Source organism: Telmatherina bonti (genome assembly GCF_933228915.1).
Source record: "Telmatherina bonti genome assembly, chromosome: 10".
Taxonomy (NCBI): Eukaryota; Metazoa; Chordata; class Actinopteri; order Atheriniformes; family Telmatherinidae; genus Telmatherina; species Telmatherina bonti.
In genome coordinates, this window is record NC_136628.1 from 36121482 (window position 1) to 36136121 (window position 14640).

General features: G+C 39.6%; 1 protein-coding gene across 1 annotated transcript in view; it reads left to right on the forward strand.

The window, feature by feature from the left end:
* The window catches only part of sgcd (sarcoglycan, delta (dystrophin-associated glycoprotein)), a 172551-nt gene that overhangs the window by 80157 nt on the left and 77754 nt on the right, over positions 1-14640 (forward strand). Inside the window, exons 4-5 of the mRNA XM_079247792.1 lie at positions 7551-7638; positions 10926-11045. Of these exons, the coding sequence (XP_079103918.1) occupies positions 7551-7638; positions 10926-11045 (208 nt within the window). The remainder of the gene's footprint in view (positions 1-7550; positions 7639-10925; positions 11046-14640) is intronic.

The window sequence follows — 14640 nt, forward strand, 5'->3', positions numbered from 1 at the left end:
GGTAGATCTGAGGCGTCGCATAACAGCAAATTAAATACGTGCGCTGTAGATGGAGAGCTGTGCAGTTTGGAGCTTCTCATGAGACTGTGGTGGGGGAAAACTGCAGGAAGAAGAAGCTGGTTGATACAGAACACTCATCTCTGTGGCGGTTTGGGAGCTAAACCCTGGTGCACGACGGTATTACACAAACTGTTTATCCAGCATGACTCTCATCACGCCTGTTTTATTGCTCTAGATTTTTCTTATCAGCACAGCCAGATGATTGGCACATGATTGAAGTTAGCATTTACTGTATGCTCATTACACCACAGCCACATATTTCTGAACTGTGTACTACTGGAGAAAAGTTTCCTTAAGAGACTCAGCCTAGTTTGAGGAGCTTCTGCTATGACTGCAGCTTTTGGCGTTTTTTTCAGGGGTGGACTAATTAATGGGGTATGCAAAACATGATGAATGGCCTAATAAACTGTTTGATATTTGGTCCCTTTGAATTAATAAGCCAGAAATTCTTCCTGTTTACGAATTTGTTGATAAAAAAAAAAAAACATTTGACATGCATTTAACCATGAATTAAAGGAAAAGAAAGTCTATTTCATTGTGAGCAAGCTCACCACTGCTGCAGATAATGATAACCAACGAATGAGCAATGAGCTGTCAGCACACTGAGACTGGAAGTGTGAAGATGACAACTCAGAAAGAAATGCGGTGAACACTTTCTGTCCATGAGATACTATTTGCTCTGTGGACTCTGAAATGCACTTGCAAGTGTTAAACCCCCAATATATGTATGGAAATATGAATACCACACTGGCAGAATTCTATAAATTTCCTCGTTTTTTAGGTCATTAAAACTGCAGGCAAACAAACCGTGTTCTGACCTTTCTTCAAATATTGATTTTGTTTTGTTCAAACTGTAATGACTAAGGTGTCAGCAGTATTGCTAGGTGTGCCTACTGTATGCAACTTTGGGTTCTTTTCAATTACAAATATTGCACTTCCAGGTTGTGATTTAATTTTCCTGTTTTGTTATTACATATGGCATCTTTTTCCCCAGAATGATTGGTCAGGAACATAGAGCAGCATAGTTTTATGACTAACTAGAGAAAAAGCAAGTGACAGAGAAAAAGAGAAGGAAATGGAGAAGGAAGGAAACAAAGAGAAAGCAACCAACTTATAACACTTGCAGGACTGCAGCTTTTGTGGTTTACCTACCCCTGCTATAGCACTTTAACTATGGATGCTAGCAGCATGGCTACATCACTGTAACTATGGATGCTAACAGCGTGGCTAAATCACAGTAACTATGGATGCTAACAGCGTGGCTAAATCACAGTAACTATGGATGCTAGCAGCATGGCTGCATCACTGTAACTATGGATGTTAACAGCATGGCTACATCACTGTAACTGTGGATGCTAGCAGCATGGCTGCATCACTGTAACTATAGATGCGAACAATACAGCTAGATCCCTGTAATTATGGATTATAGCAGTATTGCTGTGTCACTGTAACTATAAATGCTAGCTGTGTGGCTATGTCACTGTAATTATGTTTGCTAGCAGCATGACTATTAATGTAACTATGGATGCTCACAGCATAACTATGTAACTGTAAATATGAATGCTAATAGCATGGTTATGTCACTGTAACTATGGATTCTAGCAGCATAATTACAACAATGTAACTATTAATGCTAGCAGCATGGCTATGTCACTGTAACAATAAATGCTAGCTGTAAGGCTATGTCACCAATTATGTGTACTAGCAACTTGACTATATTAATGTAACTATAGATGCTCGTAACATGGCTACGTCCCTGTAACTATTGATGCTAGCAGTACAGCTACATCACTGTAACTGTAGATTTTAGCAGCGTGGTATTATCACTGTAACTATGGATGCTAACAGGATGGCAATAGCACTGTAATGATGCTAGCAGCATGATTATTTCACTGTAAATATAGACACTAGCGACATGGCTATGTCACTGTAACTATGCATGCTAACAGCTTGGATATATCACTGTAGCTATAGATTCTAGTAACATGGTTACATCACTGCATCTATTAATGCTGGCAGCATGTTATGTTACTGTAAGTATGAATACTAGCTGTATTACATATGTCACTGTAACTATGTATGCTAGCAGCATGACAATGTTTATGTAACTATGGATGCTAACAATACGGCTACATCACTGTAACTGTGGATTTTAGCAGCATGGTTATATCACTGTAACTGTGGATGCTAGCAGCATGGCTATATTACAGTACATATGGATGTAGCTTCTTGGTGTCAATATGCTGCTATTTCGGCTATTTTCACATAAAATATTGAACCAATTTGTTTTGCAAATCATTCCACTTTTGTTTTTATTATTTTGCAGTGCCAGCAATTTTTCCAGAAATGAGGTTGTAAAAATAAACACAAATAGCTCTTCTCCCAGGGCACCTTGGTGTTATATTAAACAGTGTGACACTTCACAGGTACCTGAGTTTTATTTGTCAAAGCTGGCACACTGAAATGACCCCACCTCTGATGTAATTATCAACACCTTCAGTGTTCACGCTGTTACCAAACCCCTCGTTAAACATTTGCTGCACATTGCATCTTTATTCTTGTTATGACTTCTTGCATATATATCATGCATTCACTGTGTTTGCTGTTGGAACTTCAATAAGTTAGCAAAGTACCATAACGTTATCGGTAATACACACACATGGCATAGCCCCAACTTGCTGTCAGCGCAGCAGAGTGGTCAGGCCGTTATCTCGAATTAAGAAGTTGACTGAGGCGGGAAGATTAGTCTGGCACAGAAACTACAACGTCCAACGTGGTCAGTGTTACAGATTGGTCCATGGCACTGTGGGAAATGGAAATAATCAAAGGGAGCAGGAGTGGGATGAGTGTTATGAGAGTGAGTTTGTCTCTGAGGTAACACTTCTCTTTTCTGTGACATCTGTACTTTTATGGTATTACAGCTCACCAGTTAATGAGATGGCCCTTAAATGAAGACGCTAAATAGCAAAGCATGAGGAAATCAACCAGGAGGTGTTGATTGTAGTATAAACAAAGTAATGGGATTGCAGCAGGTAATCCTCCAGAGAGTCACAGATGCTGTTTGCTCTTTTATGCAGACCATTTTGTTTTCTATTTATAGATACTGTAGACATACATTTAAGAGTACAAACAATTGTAATTGGGGTAGTACTCAAAGGAACTGCTGCTGTACCCTTGCATTGCCTCTGTTTGTACCTTCTAAAGGCCAGAATTGTCAGTATTATGATACATGACAGGCTCCAGAGGTTCTCAATGTCAATACCTCTGGCCTGGAAAACTTGAGTGATGGTTGCTTTCTTCAAGAAAAAGGGGTGTTCTAGTCGACAAGTTTAATAATTTATTGTCACGATATTTTTCGTGTTTTGTCTTTAGTTCGGTTGTATTTTGTAGTTTTCCATGTTTAATTCCCTTGAGTCTTGTTTCCTGTTTTGCTTTCCAGTTTATTAGATTTACCTGGACTCATTAAGTAATTCAACCTGTGTCTCGTTCTGTTTGTGTGTACATATACTATTACTAGCTTTCTGTTATTCATAGCTGGTTCATTGTGTTAGTTTGTTGTAGTCAGTCTCTGTTTTTCTGGTCAGGTTTTTCTGATTAAAACATCTTGGTTCTGCATCCTGCCTCCCGTCCCTGGATTTGTGTCCATACCACCACCTATCCATGACAATTTATGCATGAGTCACTCTCAAATGCTCATAATTACCCAAAGAAAGGTCATCAAATTTGGATGTTCACTGAAATCTGCATAGAAAGTCGTTTTGACCAGAAAAATGAGAACAATGTTGACTTTTCCAGTCAAAGAAGAGAGAAGTCCTGTAAAAGGGCAATACGTTTACAAATTAAACAGGCGGTCCAATGTTAGTAGGACCTTCAGTCTACTGAGGTTTATGATTGAGCAAGACCAATAAATACGGTCGGTCGGCCAGATAACCAGTTTGTTCCTATAAATGCAGCTAAATGGGATGATTTTCTTTCTGTACAAGTCCACCTTCAGCTGTTTCATATCAGACATTTTATGAGCATAACATAACAAATAAGTATTTTCCTCAGTCCACATCAAAGCAATAGAAATAGATTTTCGTCTTTTAACCAGAAAAAGCCAACAGAGGTGTCGGTCTCTTACATCCCTGCTGACGCCTGCTTGACAGCTCCGTTGAAAGTCCTGAAGGTGAAGTGGGCTAGTTTAGCCCAAGAAATTACAATTAAAGCTGTTTTAGAGGCTTCTCAGGCAGGTTAGAACAACCTTTGGCAGTCTCCAATAATTCTCTTTTCTTCAGCTTCTTCAAATCTACTTCTACATAAGACATTTCCCTGGAATTAAAATAAATAAATTAAAATAAATAAATAAATAAATAAATATATATATATATATATATATATATATATATACATACATATATGAGTTATCTAAAATAATACAGTTAGGTACTGTATTTTCTAACAATGCGTTGCAGACATTTTGGTCCACACTGACATTGCAGATTTGTCGACTGCACATCCATGATCAGAATCTTCCGTTCCACCACATTCCAAAGGGGTTTTTCTGAGATCTGGTGGAGGCTGTACATGCACTGTTGCCAACTTGGCAACTTTCTCTCTAAATCTGGCAACTTTCCAAACCCCCTTGGTGACATTTTTGGTAAAAGAGACAAGCGGCGAGTTTAGGGACTTTAACTGGAATTATTGGAGAATTTTCTTTTCTTATTGTTCTGCAGTTACTGTCATGAATGAGCAGCAGGAGTCTCTCTCCATCCTAAAGCACTTAGTCGGCTCCAGCTGCAGGTGCAGCCAGTCAGAGCAGAGAGGATACCTGCAGAACCCCACGTACACCGTCAAAATGATTAGTGCACGTGCAAATCCGCTGCTGATCCCACCCTGGCTTACAGAGAGGGATGTAAATTTCTATTGTCTCTGTTTGGACCATTTAGATGTTGTCCAGTTTAAACTCTCTGTCCAGTAAGTAGTTTAAAATGTCATATTTTTGGCAGCATATATTCATGTTTTACTTTGATTAAAAACAAACTAAACTAAAAGTAAGAAAACTAAACTAACTTTGGGTCTTTTTGGTCACTTTGCCTCATAAAAGAGGAGGGTTGGACATGCAACTTGCAATTCCACACAACACAACAGTTCTTTGGTTAAATTTGAGGTTCTGATAGGACAAAACTGATTTATGCCATGTGGGTCTAGCGGTGTTTAAAATCTGTTTTTCAAAGTGATAGACTATTTCAGTGGCAAAATAAAGAAAAAACAATAACCAACAGAAAAGATCATATTCATAGTAATTCAATTCTATTCAATTCAGCTTTATTTGTACAGCGCCACTTCACAACAATGTTGCCTCAGGGGACATACACATCATTTCAAGCCAATTCATACATATCCTATAATAGAAACCAACTGATTGCATCGAGTCATGATTTCGATCCAATCGAAGAGGAGAGAAGTCCTGGAAAAGGACAATACATTTACAGATTAAATGGGTGGTCCAATGTAAGTAGGACCTTCAATTTACTATGGTTTATGAGCTGCACGAGGCGACAGTGGGAAGGAAAAAACTCCCTTTTAACAGGAAGAAAACCTCCGGCAGAACCCGGCTCAGGGAGGGCAGCCATCTGCCTCGGCTGGTTGGGGTGGAGACGACACCTAGTACCAAACATATTTGGCCAATTATGCAAATTGGTGATGACATCATTTACAAACTTCTAGCAACTTTTATAACAGCCTATAGCTTCTTTATTTACTGAGGAGTTGGCAACAGTGTGTCCGCGTACAGAAAACTCCATCATGTTCACGAAACCAAGAAAACCTATCAGTGCCAAGTTCAGAAGTAAAACAATAATTTGTTCCTCTCAAAGTGAAACCTGCCAACAAAATGTACACAGGTTCTTAAGTAACTCAGAGAAAGAAAAGTGTTTTTTAAAAAAACTGTGCTCTGAGACCTTCAGAGCAGATAATTAAGTTCCTTGCAACTCGGACTTTCTCCATCAGCTCTTTTTAACATTTCCCACCTAGTGCAGAATATTATTTCATTAAAGAGGAAAAATTTGTACGTATGAATGAATCATTTTTGCACCATTTTCTCCAAATGAAACACAGCCGGGCTCAGAGATTATAATGAATGTCACAATTATCGACTCATTTTTGCCAAAATGTCCTACACAATGCAGCAGCAGTGAGGCAAAGAAAGATGATAGCAAGCTTTGATGGTTACATAACAGTTACAGGGGAGAAGGAATAGTGTGTGTTAATGTGTGTGTGCTCTCATCGCAATCAGACATACGTGTTCATAATAACAGAAGAGCTGCAGCCATGAGAGGAATGTAAGGGTGTGACAGCAGTCCGACTGTGTGAGAAAAAAGAATGTGACCTTAGATTAAAGCTTTGGGTTTGGAAATGTTAATTATAACCATAAAGTTAATCAGTTGGTTAGATTTAGGATTGATAACCATCACAGTCATGGTATCACATGCCGTTTAAAGTCATTCAGATCGAGAAAAGGCCCTGCAGGTCCTGTTGGGTCCAAACTGTTGGGTTCTGCCCCCCCCCACCCATTTAAGCTATTCTTATAATATACAATATTTCATAATTATTATATGTACTTTACTGATCATAAACGTGAAATTAAGCTCTGCATTTGTTAAAGCTCTCGTAGATTTACCAGAGAGTTTTAGGGCACGTTAACATCAGCCTTTGATTTAAATCCAAGTCCGTTTGTTCGGGAAGTCCGCTTCGTTTGGGGAAATGTGAACGCACCAAACGAATTCTGATTCGGACCAAAGAAGCGGACTCGGTCCACCTACAAATGAAGGTCTTGGTCCACTTCAACTGGACCAAATACAGGAAGTGGACTAGAAAAATGTCCCTTCCTGCATGTGGCGTAGCATTGCATTGTGGGTAAATCCATAGCGATGGCGTTAAGGGTCCTCTGCCTCGTCTGGTGTTCATACTGCGTCCATTGTTGCAGTGGATTTCTGCAGTATACTTGCATAAGACACAATAAAAACCCAAAACAGCCATAGTTTGGTCTCCATGTTTAACTGGCAGGCGGAGGAAACAGAGTTTTCTTCTTCACGTCTCTCTTGTCCTCTCTTCTGCTAAATACTAGTGCAGCGCCACCTCTGGTGGGAATGGGGAGATATTATTCTAATGGTTTGACTGGTTTGACCAAAGTGTAGTGAGTGAACACGATCTCAGTCCACATGGACACATCCCCCTACAGCTGATCCGAGTCCCCAACCGGACCGAGTCTAGCGGACTGTCCTGATGGGAATGCATTTTTAATGTCCTTGCTCAGGACGTAACTCTGTTGTCACTCGGAGGTCTCAAACCCACGTCCTCCTGACCGCAGCCCACCAACTGGTGAACAATGCCAGAGAAAGAGAGATTGTTGTGTTGAACAATCTGTTTTCAGTATTTATAAAGAGCTTTAATAGTTCAACAAGTGTTTTTGCGGCGTGTAAATGAACAACCTGTTGATCTCTCCGCAGGGCCGCCCACTGTTCCTGCAGTCATCCAAAAACGTGTCTGTCAATATCCTCGGCAGCAACAACCAGCTGCTCACGCAGCTCGTAACAGGTAAGACTCAGCAGGAGAAACACAATTTGCTTTCATTTTATTTATCTTCATCCCAGCGTGATAGCAACATCGTTGTCAAAGCATCTGCTCGCTGTAAAATGTAACACTGCTTTTTATATAACTCCGTTTCATTCTTCAATACGTCATATTAACTTTGGAGAGCAGAATGTGGAGTCAATGACCGTACCAAAGGTGGATCAGTGTTTTCCTTTGTGGTGTTTGCTTCAAGCAACACAGAAAACATAATTCACTCTGTGAAACTTTGTACTTTTACTTTGGCATCTTTTTAATAGCTGAAAGTATCCAGTACTTTTTTTTACTGACTTTTTGCACTGCCAAAACTCAGCCTTAAAAAAACAAGAAAAAAATTTACAAAAATGAGGTAAATGTTGCTTAAAATAAGATAAATTATCTGCCAATAGTACAAGAAAATTTGGCTTGTCAAGACTTCCCAAAACAAGTAAAAATACTTTTAAAACAAGAGGAATCCTCTGGCATAAAAATTAAGAATTTTCTTACCTTTAAAAAAATAAATATATGTGTGCTCAATTTAAGATTTTTAATCTTACGTAGATTTCAGTTTTTGCAGTGTGTTTTTATTTAACCGGCATGACAGGAAACATACATATAGATGTTTGGTATCACTTAATGGGAACAGTTTTCCTCAAAATCCTGTTCAGTGGAATCTGATGCTTGTTTTCTGTCGTTTCATCGTCACCAGAAAGCAGAAAAGTTTTACATAGAACTTGGTTATAAAAAGTAAATTTCCCAAAAAGAATCTCTTTTTTTAACATATTGTTAAAGGGGCAAATAACGACCTCATATTTAAAAAAATTTGTCATTTTTTTCCACAGGTCATGTCTAAAAGTGTGAATTTATTTATGTGATTGAAAATTGAAATGACAGAATTTATCTAATCATCTAAGTTGAGATTTTCTCATGTCTGGTTTTATTGGTCTGTGTTGAAGGAATAATAAAATGGCATTAAATCAAACACGCATGTCTTGTTGGGATGAAGCCAGAGAACCCAACAGACACGAGGAGAACATACAAATTCCACGCAGGAAGGCCACTGTTGTAACCTCCCACCAGCTGAGCATCGAACGTGCGACTTCTTGTCTGTGAGGCTGCAAAGTCAACTAGTTGGATTTTTCAGTGTAACATCTGTAACAGATCCTTTTTTTTTTTCTTTTTTCACATCATAATTTATTAAAAATAAGAGCAAAGCTGTCTACACTTGCAACTCAAAGTATCATTGGACTACTGCTGGACAGGATTTAACTTAGGATTCGGCCATATCGATACTCTGGAGCTGTTATCTTAATATCAGGCATTAAAATTTCAGATTTGATGCTTTATTCAGTATGATTACTAAAAACATGCCATTTGTTTTTCTTGAAAGGGTTTTAGGCCATAAAACTGTGTGTGAAGCACAGAGACAATGTTTTCCCTCTGTGTCACATGACCACGACAGACGTCATGATGTCATGACGATGTTAGTAATGAAGAAGTTTTCTTGTTATATTTTCCTGGTTTAATGGTTATTTCACATTTTCTTTGTTTATATTTTTCATCATAATTTGACATTTTTTCTTATTTTTCATTTGATAAACAGTCCTGTTAATCTGTAGTTTATTTAATTAGTTTTAAAAGACTTTATTTACTTTTATTTCTATTTAATTTATCCTGATCATTTCTTTCAGGTATTGATGTTGTGGAGTTTTATTTATATTCCATATTGGCCTTGAGATAAAGATATCCATGCACACTATACAGTAACCATTTTCTTTAAAAGTTTTCAGTATCTTTAAGTATCCCAGTATCCATGAACAAGTGCAATAAACTAACGATATAATATCAACAGGAAAATGTGAGTGTCACTATCTGTAATTTACGCTTCAGTAAAGAAATCACCAGACAGTAAACAGTAGAAGTAGAAACAGGTAAACTTGTGTTCATAGATTCAGGAAAAATCATTCACTTAGTTTCTGATGGTGTTTCTTCTTTGCATTTCCCCGTTATGAACATGTCACACTGTAATGGAGTCGACAGTCTTTGCGTGGAACTCGCTCAGCGTAAACATGCTCAGGAAGTATCTCTCACATTAGAGAAGTGAGCTGACATTTGCCTCCTGGGTGTGACGACGAAGCAGGCGAAGCGTTCTCCGATTCATTCAGGTATCCGTCTGAATGTCACATCCCTAACGGAGAGCGACACAATCAATTGCTTTTGTGTCAGTCAGTCACTCCAGTAGGCGACCAGTGTATTCAGCGTGAGGCGAAGCTTTTTCCGCTCGAAGTCGTCTGCATTTTCCCGTTTGTCGCTTCCGGCAGCTTGATCCGACTGTTGTGGTGGGAATGTCAGGTTTCTGAAGAAACTCTAAAAGAAGACTTCGACAGGATAGGTGAAGGTTTTTATTAATCAGACTTTGGGAAAAAAAAGTCCTCAGCTTGCCCTATGACGATGATTGCAAAATATAAAAAATAATAATAATAATTATAATAATAATAAAAATATTCAGATTACGAAGGGCAGCATGTTTCCCTTGATAGAGTAAATCTGTCTTGCAAAAATAAAAAAAAACTTTCCTGATGACGTTGTGGTTGTTCATCCATTCAGCCACAAGAGGGCAGTTTAGAGTTCACCTGGAAGTACCGACATTTCAGACATAAATAAGGCGATGATGGAGGACGTCATGATAAAACACATTTTCAACATATTATTTCAGTGACATAAAACAGAGCAGTGCAGTGGTCAGGGTTAGGGTTAGGATTTAATATATTGTGTTTCCTACTTATTCTTTGATTTTTTAGCATGTTGCACATCAGCTGTACCACTCAACACGGCCGCCATGGCTTGCAGTGGTACTATTGTCAGGGATCCCTCAGGGCTCTGAAAACTTACCAAATTATGTAAATGATCCAGTCGTCTTTTGCAATTAACATAAGAGTCTTTTAAAGGTGGTTTTGTAATCTTTTACAACCAAATGTAAAGATGAAACTTCCAGAGCTCCCATTTAATAACAAAACATGGTCCTCAAATGGTCTTTAAAAGAAAAAAACAGAACAACCAACAACTTTTATTTTCCAGTAATGACATGAATTAAAACAAACGTCACCCTTTAGAGGTCTCTGTTATTGGAGGTAAGATTATGGTCCAGTTTCATCAGGACAAACTGGGTTTAAAGCACCTTCCACTCTGATCCATGCAGACGGTAAAATCCAGAGGTAATTCAGGAAGAAATCGGCTCGTCTTTGATGTCTCTTCTCTGTCTGTGTTCGCTTTAGGATCCAATGGATTTAAAGCACGAGGCAAGATGTTTGAAGTCAAATCCTCATCTGGGAAGCTCCTCTTCTCTGCTGATGAGCAGGAGGTGGTGGTGGGTGCAGAGAGGCTCCGAGTTATGGGTGAGTGACCTGCTGACGTCTTCAGAGGAATCAGTCTGTCACCGTTTTAGCAAACAGGGTTTAAATCCCATACCTGTTGAAGCTTCAGCAGCAGAGATTTCCCTTGAGATTCTAATGAAATCCAACCTGTTTTTTTGTCACTTACTTTTACCAAAGAGAAATGTGTGTCCGCCTGACACACGCCGGATGCAGAGTAAAGTAGTGTAAAGCTTATATCAGCATCGTAAGCAGTGGAGAGCGAGGAGACTCTCCGGCTTCCCGTGCAGGAGAGGAGTAAGATGACTACTTGTAAAAAAGGCTGGAGAGGATTTTTTAAAGCTTTTTTTCTCCAGTGAGAGGAAATTCAGGTTTGGTACGGAGAGTGATAACAGGGAGCTCATATTTCCCAGCAGGACTGGAGGGGGGGAGAGAAGGTGACATGTAGTCCTTTAGACAAATGAGTTTTGTGCTTATGACAGGAGATAAGAAGTGACAGAGTTGCTCCGACTGCGGCGGCTACACGGCCTCCGAGCGGCGGAGCTGCGACAAATGATTTCCTGCGAGAGCAAAGGGGCGTGACTGTGACAAAATTACTTCACTGAAAAAACATGAATACGAGCCAAAACAAAGCATCTGCATCCAATTAAAGCTGCAACACAGATCGTCCTGCAGCGTGATGGGGAATGTAATCTGCTCACAGGAGGTGACAGATTTAAGCTTAATGTTAGCTTTTCCCTTTTCACGGCGCCATGTCACCAGATTTCTGCATTAGCTTAAATGGAAATGCTGAAATCTGTTCGACATGGAAGAGCAGCCTGAGGGTTATTACTGAGCTGTTGTTCAAATTACCATATTCCAGACCTGTAAAAGAGGGGGATTTACGCTGCCTGGACCTTGGGAGGTCACATTTTCACCTTGGGAGGAAAAAACATGTTATGCTAAGTGGATTAATTATGCTAGCAATGACTTCACTGCTTGGAAAACGTATCTGCTGGACTCAGCATGGATGAATCCGACCTGAATGCTGGTAATAGCAAATTATCCCCTCTGAGCTACCTGGAAGGTGTGTTACCTTTCAAATCATCCTGTTTGTTTTGGGTTTTTTTTGTCATGCATCTTCCTAATGATGCTGCTTGGAAACCAGTTGGAAGATCCTAAACAAATCACCAGTATTTAACTTTTCCCAGTAAGATCACAGCTTAAACATCCTCCAGAGAAGAAACTTACATACAACATAGCAAATGGCATTTCTTGCAACGACGGTAGCTGCCGTGGATCAAAAAGCTTCGACAACGCTGATGAAACTAGATCTCTACACATCGCTATGTCTGTAAAGGGGAATAAGCAGACACTGTGGAACTAAGCTTAAGTTCTTAAGTTCATCATGACCTTTTCAGACGGCCCACAAAGCCATAACCAGAAATGAATATACGCTAGGACTGTTAAATATATGAAAATCTAAGTCAGAACATCAAATTTCCACGACACGTCATCCTGGACTTCATGGAGTTTTTACTCAGGTGAAGAGGTTCCTGATTTCCTGACTGTTTAGTCTGGTTCCATCCGGTTCTCCTCCGGTGGAACTTTGTGTTTGTGTGGTTTCAGCAGCTTTCATGGTTGCGGTAAAGCCGAACTAAAAGCTGGTGGGAAGGCTTTATAAAGGCTGCTTTACTGCGACAAAAAGCCAGCTTATCCTGAAAGATACCACGTAAACATCCACTTCTGTAGCAACAAGGTCCGTCTTTTTGCAGGATTTCCACTGTTATGCTGCGATGCTAACGAGCATAAAGTTAGCTTCAGGCTAATTTAGGCAGCACAGCTGACCTGTTGAGGAGAAAGCAGCAACTTCAGCATCTCTGTAAAAACCTGCCTCCTTCTTGACTCTTTCCACCTGGGTACGGCCAGCACCATGTTGATCCTCCTTTCTGGATCCTCTGGTCACACATCACCCTTCAAGGTGCTTTTGCTTTCTTGGCGATGATGATAATGTATTTAAATGACAAATCAACATATTTTCTAAGTTGCCTCTCTCGCTAATCTTTTCCTCCGATGTTTCCACCACTGTGTCCTGGCTCGCAGGAAAAACTTCTTAGTCCACGTTGGTGGTAAATGTCTCTGTTTCAAGATGGCAGACGGTTGTGGCGCTTCCATACCAGTTTACCCGTTGTATGTATGATGAAATCTAAAATTCTTAGCCGACAAGAATGTGTCAGATTATCAACGGATGTCATAATAAATCATGAAAACACGTATACAAATGCAGACGTGGATTTTGTCCAGTAAAAAGAGAAAATGTTGCGGAATGTCCCTTTAAAAACAGACACAAAGTTCATCACCAAAGAGAATGAGTGTGAATTCTGAAAAGGTTTTATTCACTCCGATAAAACAGTGATGCTGATTACATAGAAAATACAGACTTCCTCTTCCAGACATGATGGAAACCAGTGAAAAACTTAATCCCAGTCTTTGAAAGTGAAAACTCTCCATCTGAGGAAATGGTCTCTTCTGCAGGAGAGTTAATCATCTCTTGTTTCTTCCATCTTTTCCATCCACGCCCTCACACAGCAGGATAATTAGGAAGGAACTCAAATAGCTTGCAGTGAGCATAATTAAGATATGAAAAACCAGAATCTTTTAGATGAAGATGCACATTTGTTTGAAGTTTTGTCTTTGATTTTCTTTTATCGTTTCCCTTCATCCGCACTTGAATTGTTTCCTTTCCCTCCTATTCCTTAAAACACAACTTATTTCTCTTGATTCAGCTTCATCTGGAACATGATTGGCCATTATATTCCCATCTGCCATCATTCATTTCCCCATCAGCCCATGCCTTCAGCTTCCTTAATAGATGTGTCTCCTCCCTTTTAACCAGTTGAAAGCTCTGGTGGGTGCACCATCTCCCCGACGTGCACCTTTCAGAGCCCTCTGTGTGAGCAATTACTCTTCCTCATCTACATTCATTCACATCCTCTCCAGCCTCACTGAGTCAGAGTTCATTACTGTCAGCCACCTTAGTAAGTGCTCCTCATGGCAGAGGGAGGCACAGATGGATGATGGTGATGGCCTGCAGGGACGCGAGGAAGGACGGGCAGTGTTGTGGCATGTGTACTTTCTGCCGCAGTATTTATTACAAAGTCAAAACTGTGTGTTATTGGAATACTCAGCTGTCAGTACTTATTTAAAGCTCGGTGTAAAAGCTTTAGGTCCTTGAAAGCACGTGGGAGTGGAGGTAGGTGTTTACAAATCAGCTTCTGGGTTCAGTGAAGCGAGATGTTTCCAGCTCGGATCTCTTTCCTTGTTTCGTTTGTTCTTTAACATCCACATTCAAGGGTCTAAAATATTTCAGAGCTTTTATGAAATCAGTTTCTGACATATTGGTAAAAGAAAATGTCAAATATACATTTTGACTTTTTACAAACAGATATTTACCTCATGATTATGTGGTCGCCACTAGCAACAGTTGCTTGGTTGTCATTTTTCACTTATCTGTTTTATTACTGTTGGAATGAGAAATTTGGATGAACAGATGGATGAGCGGATGGATGGATGACTGATAGATGGATGAATGAATGGATGGATGGATGGATGGATGGATGGATGATGGATGATGGATGGA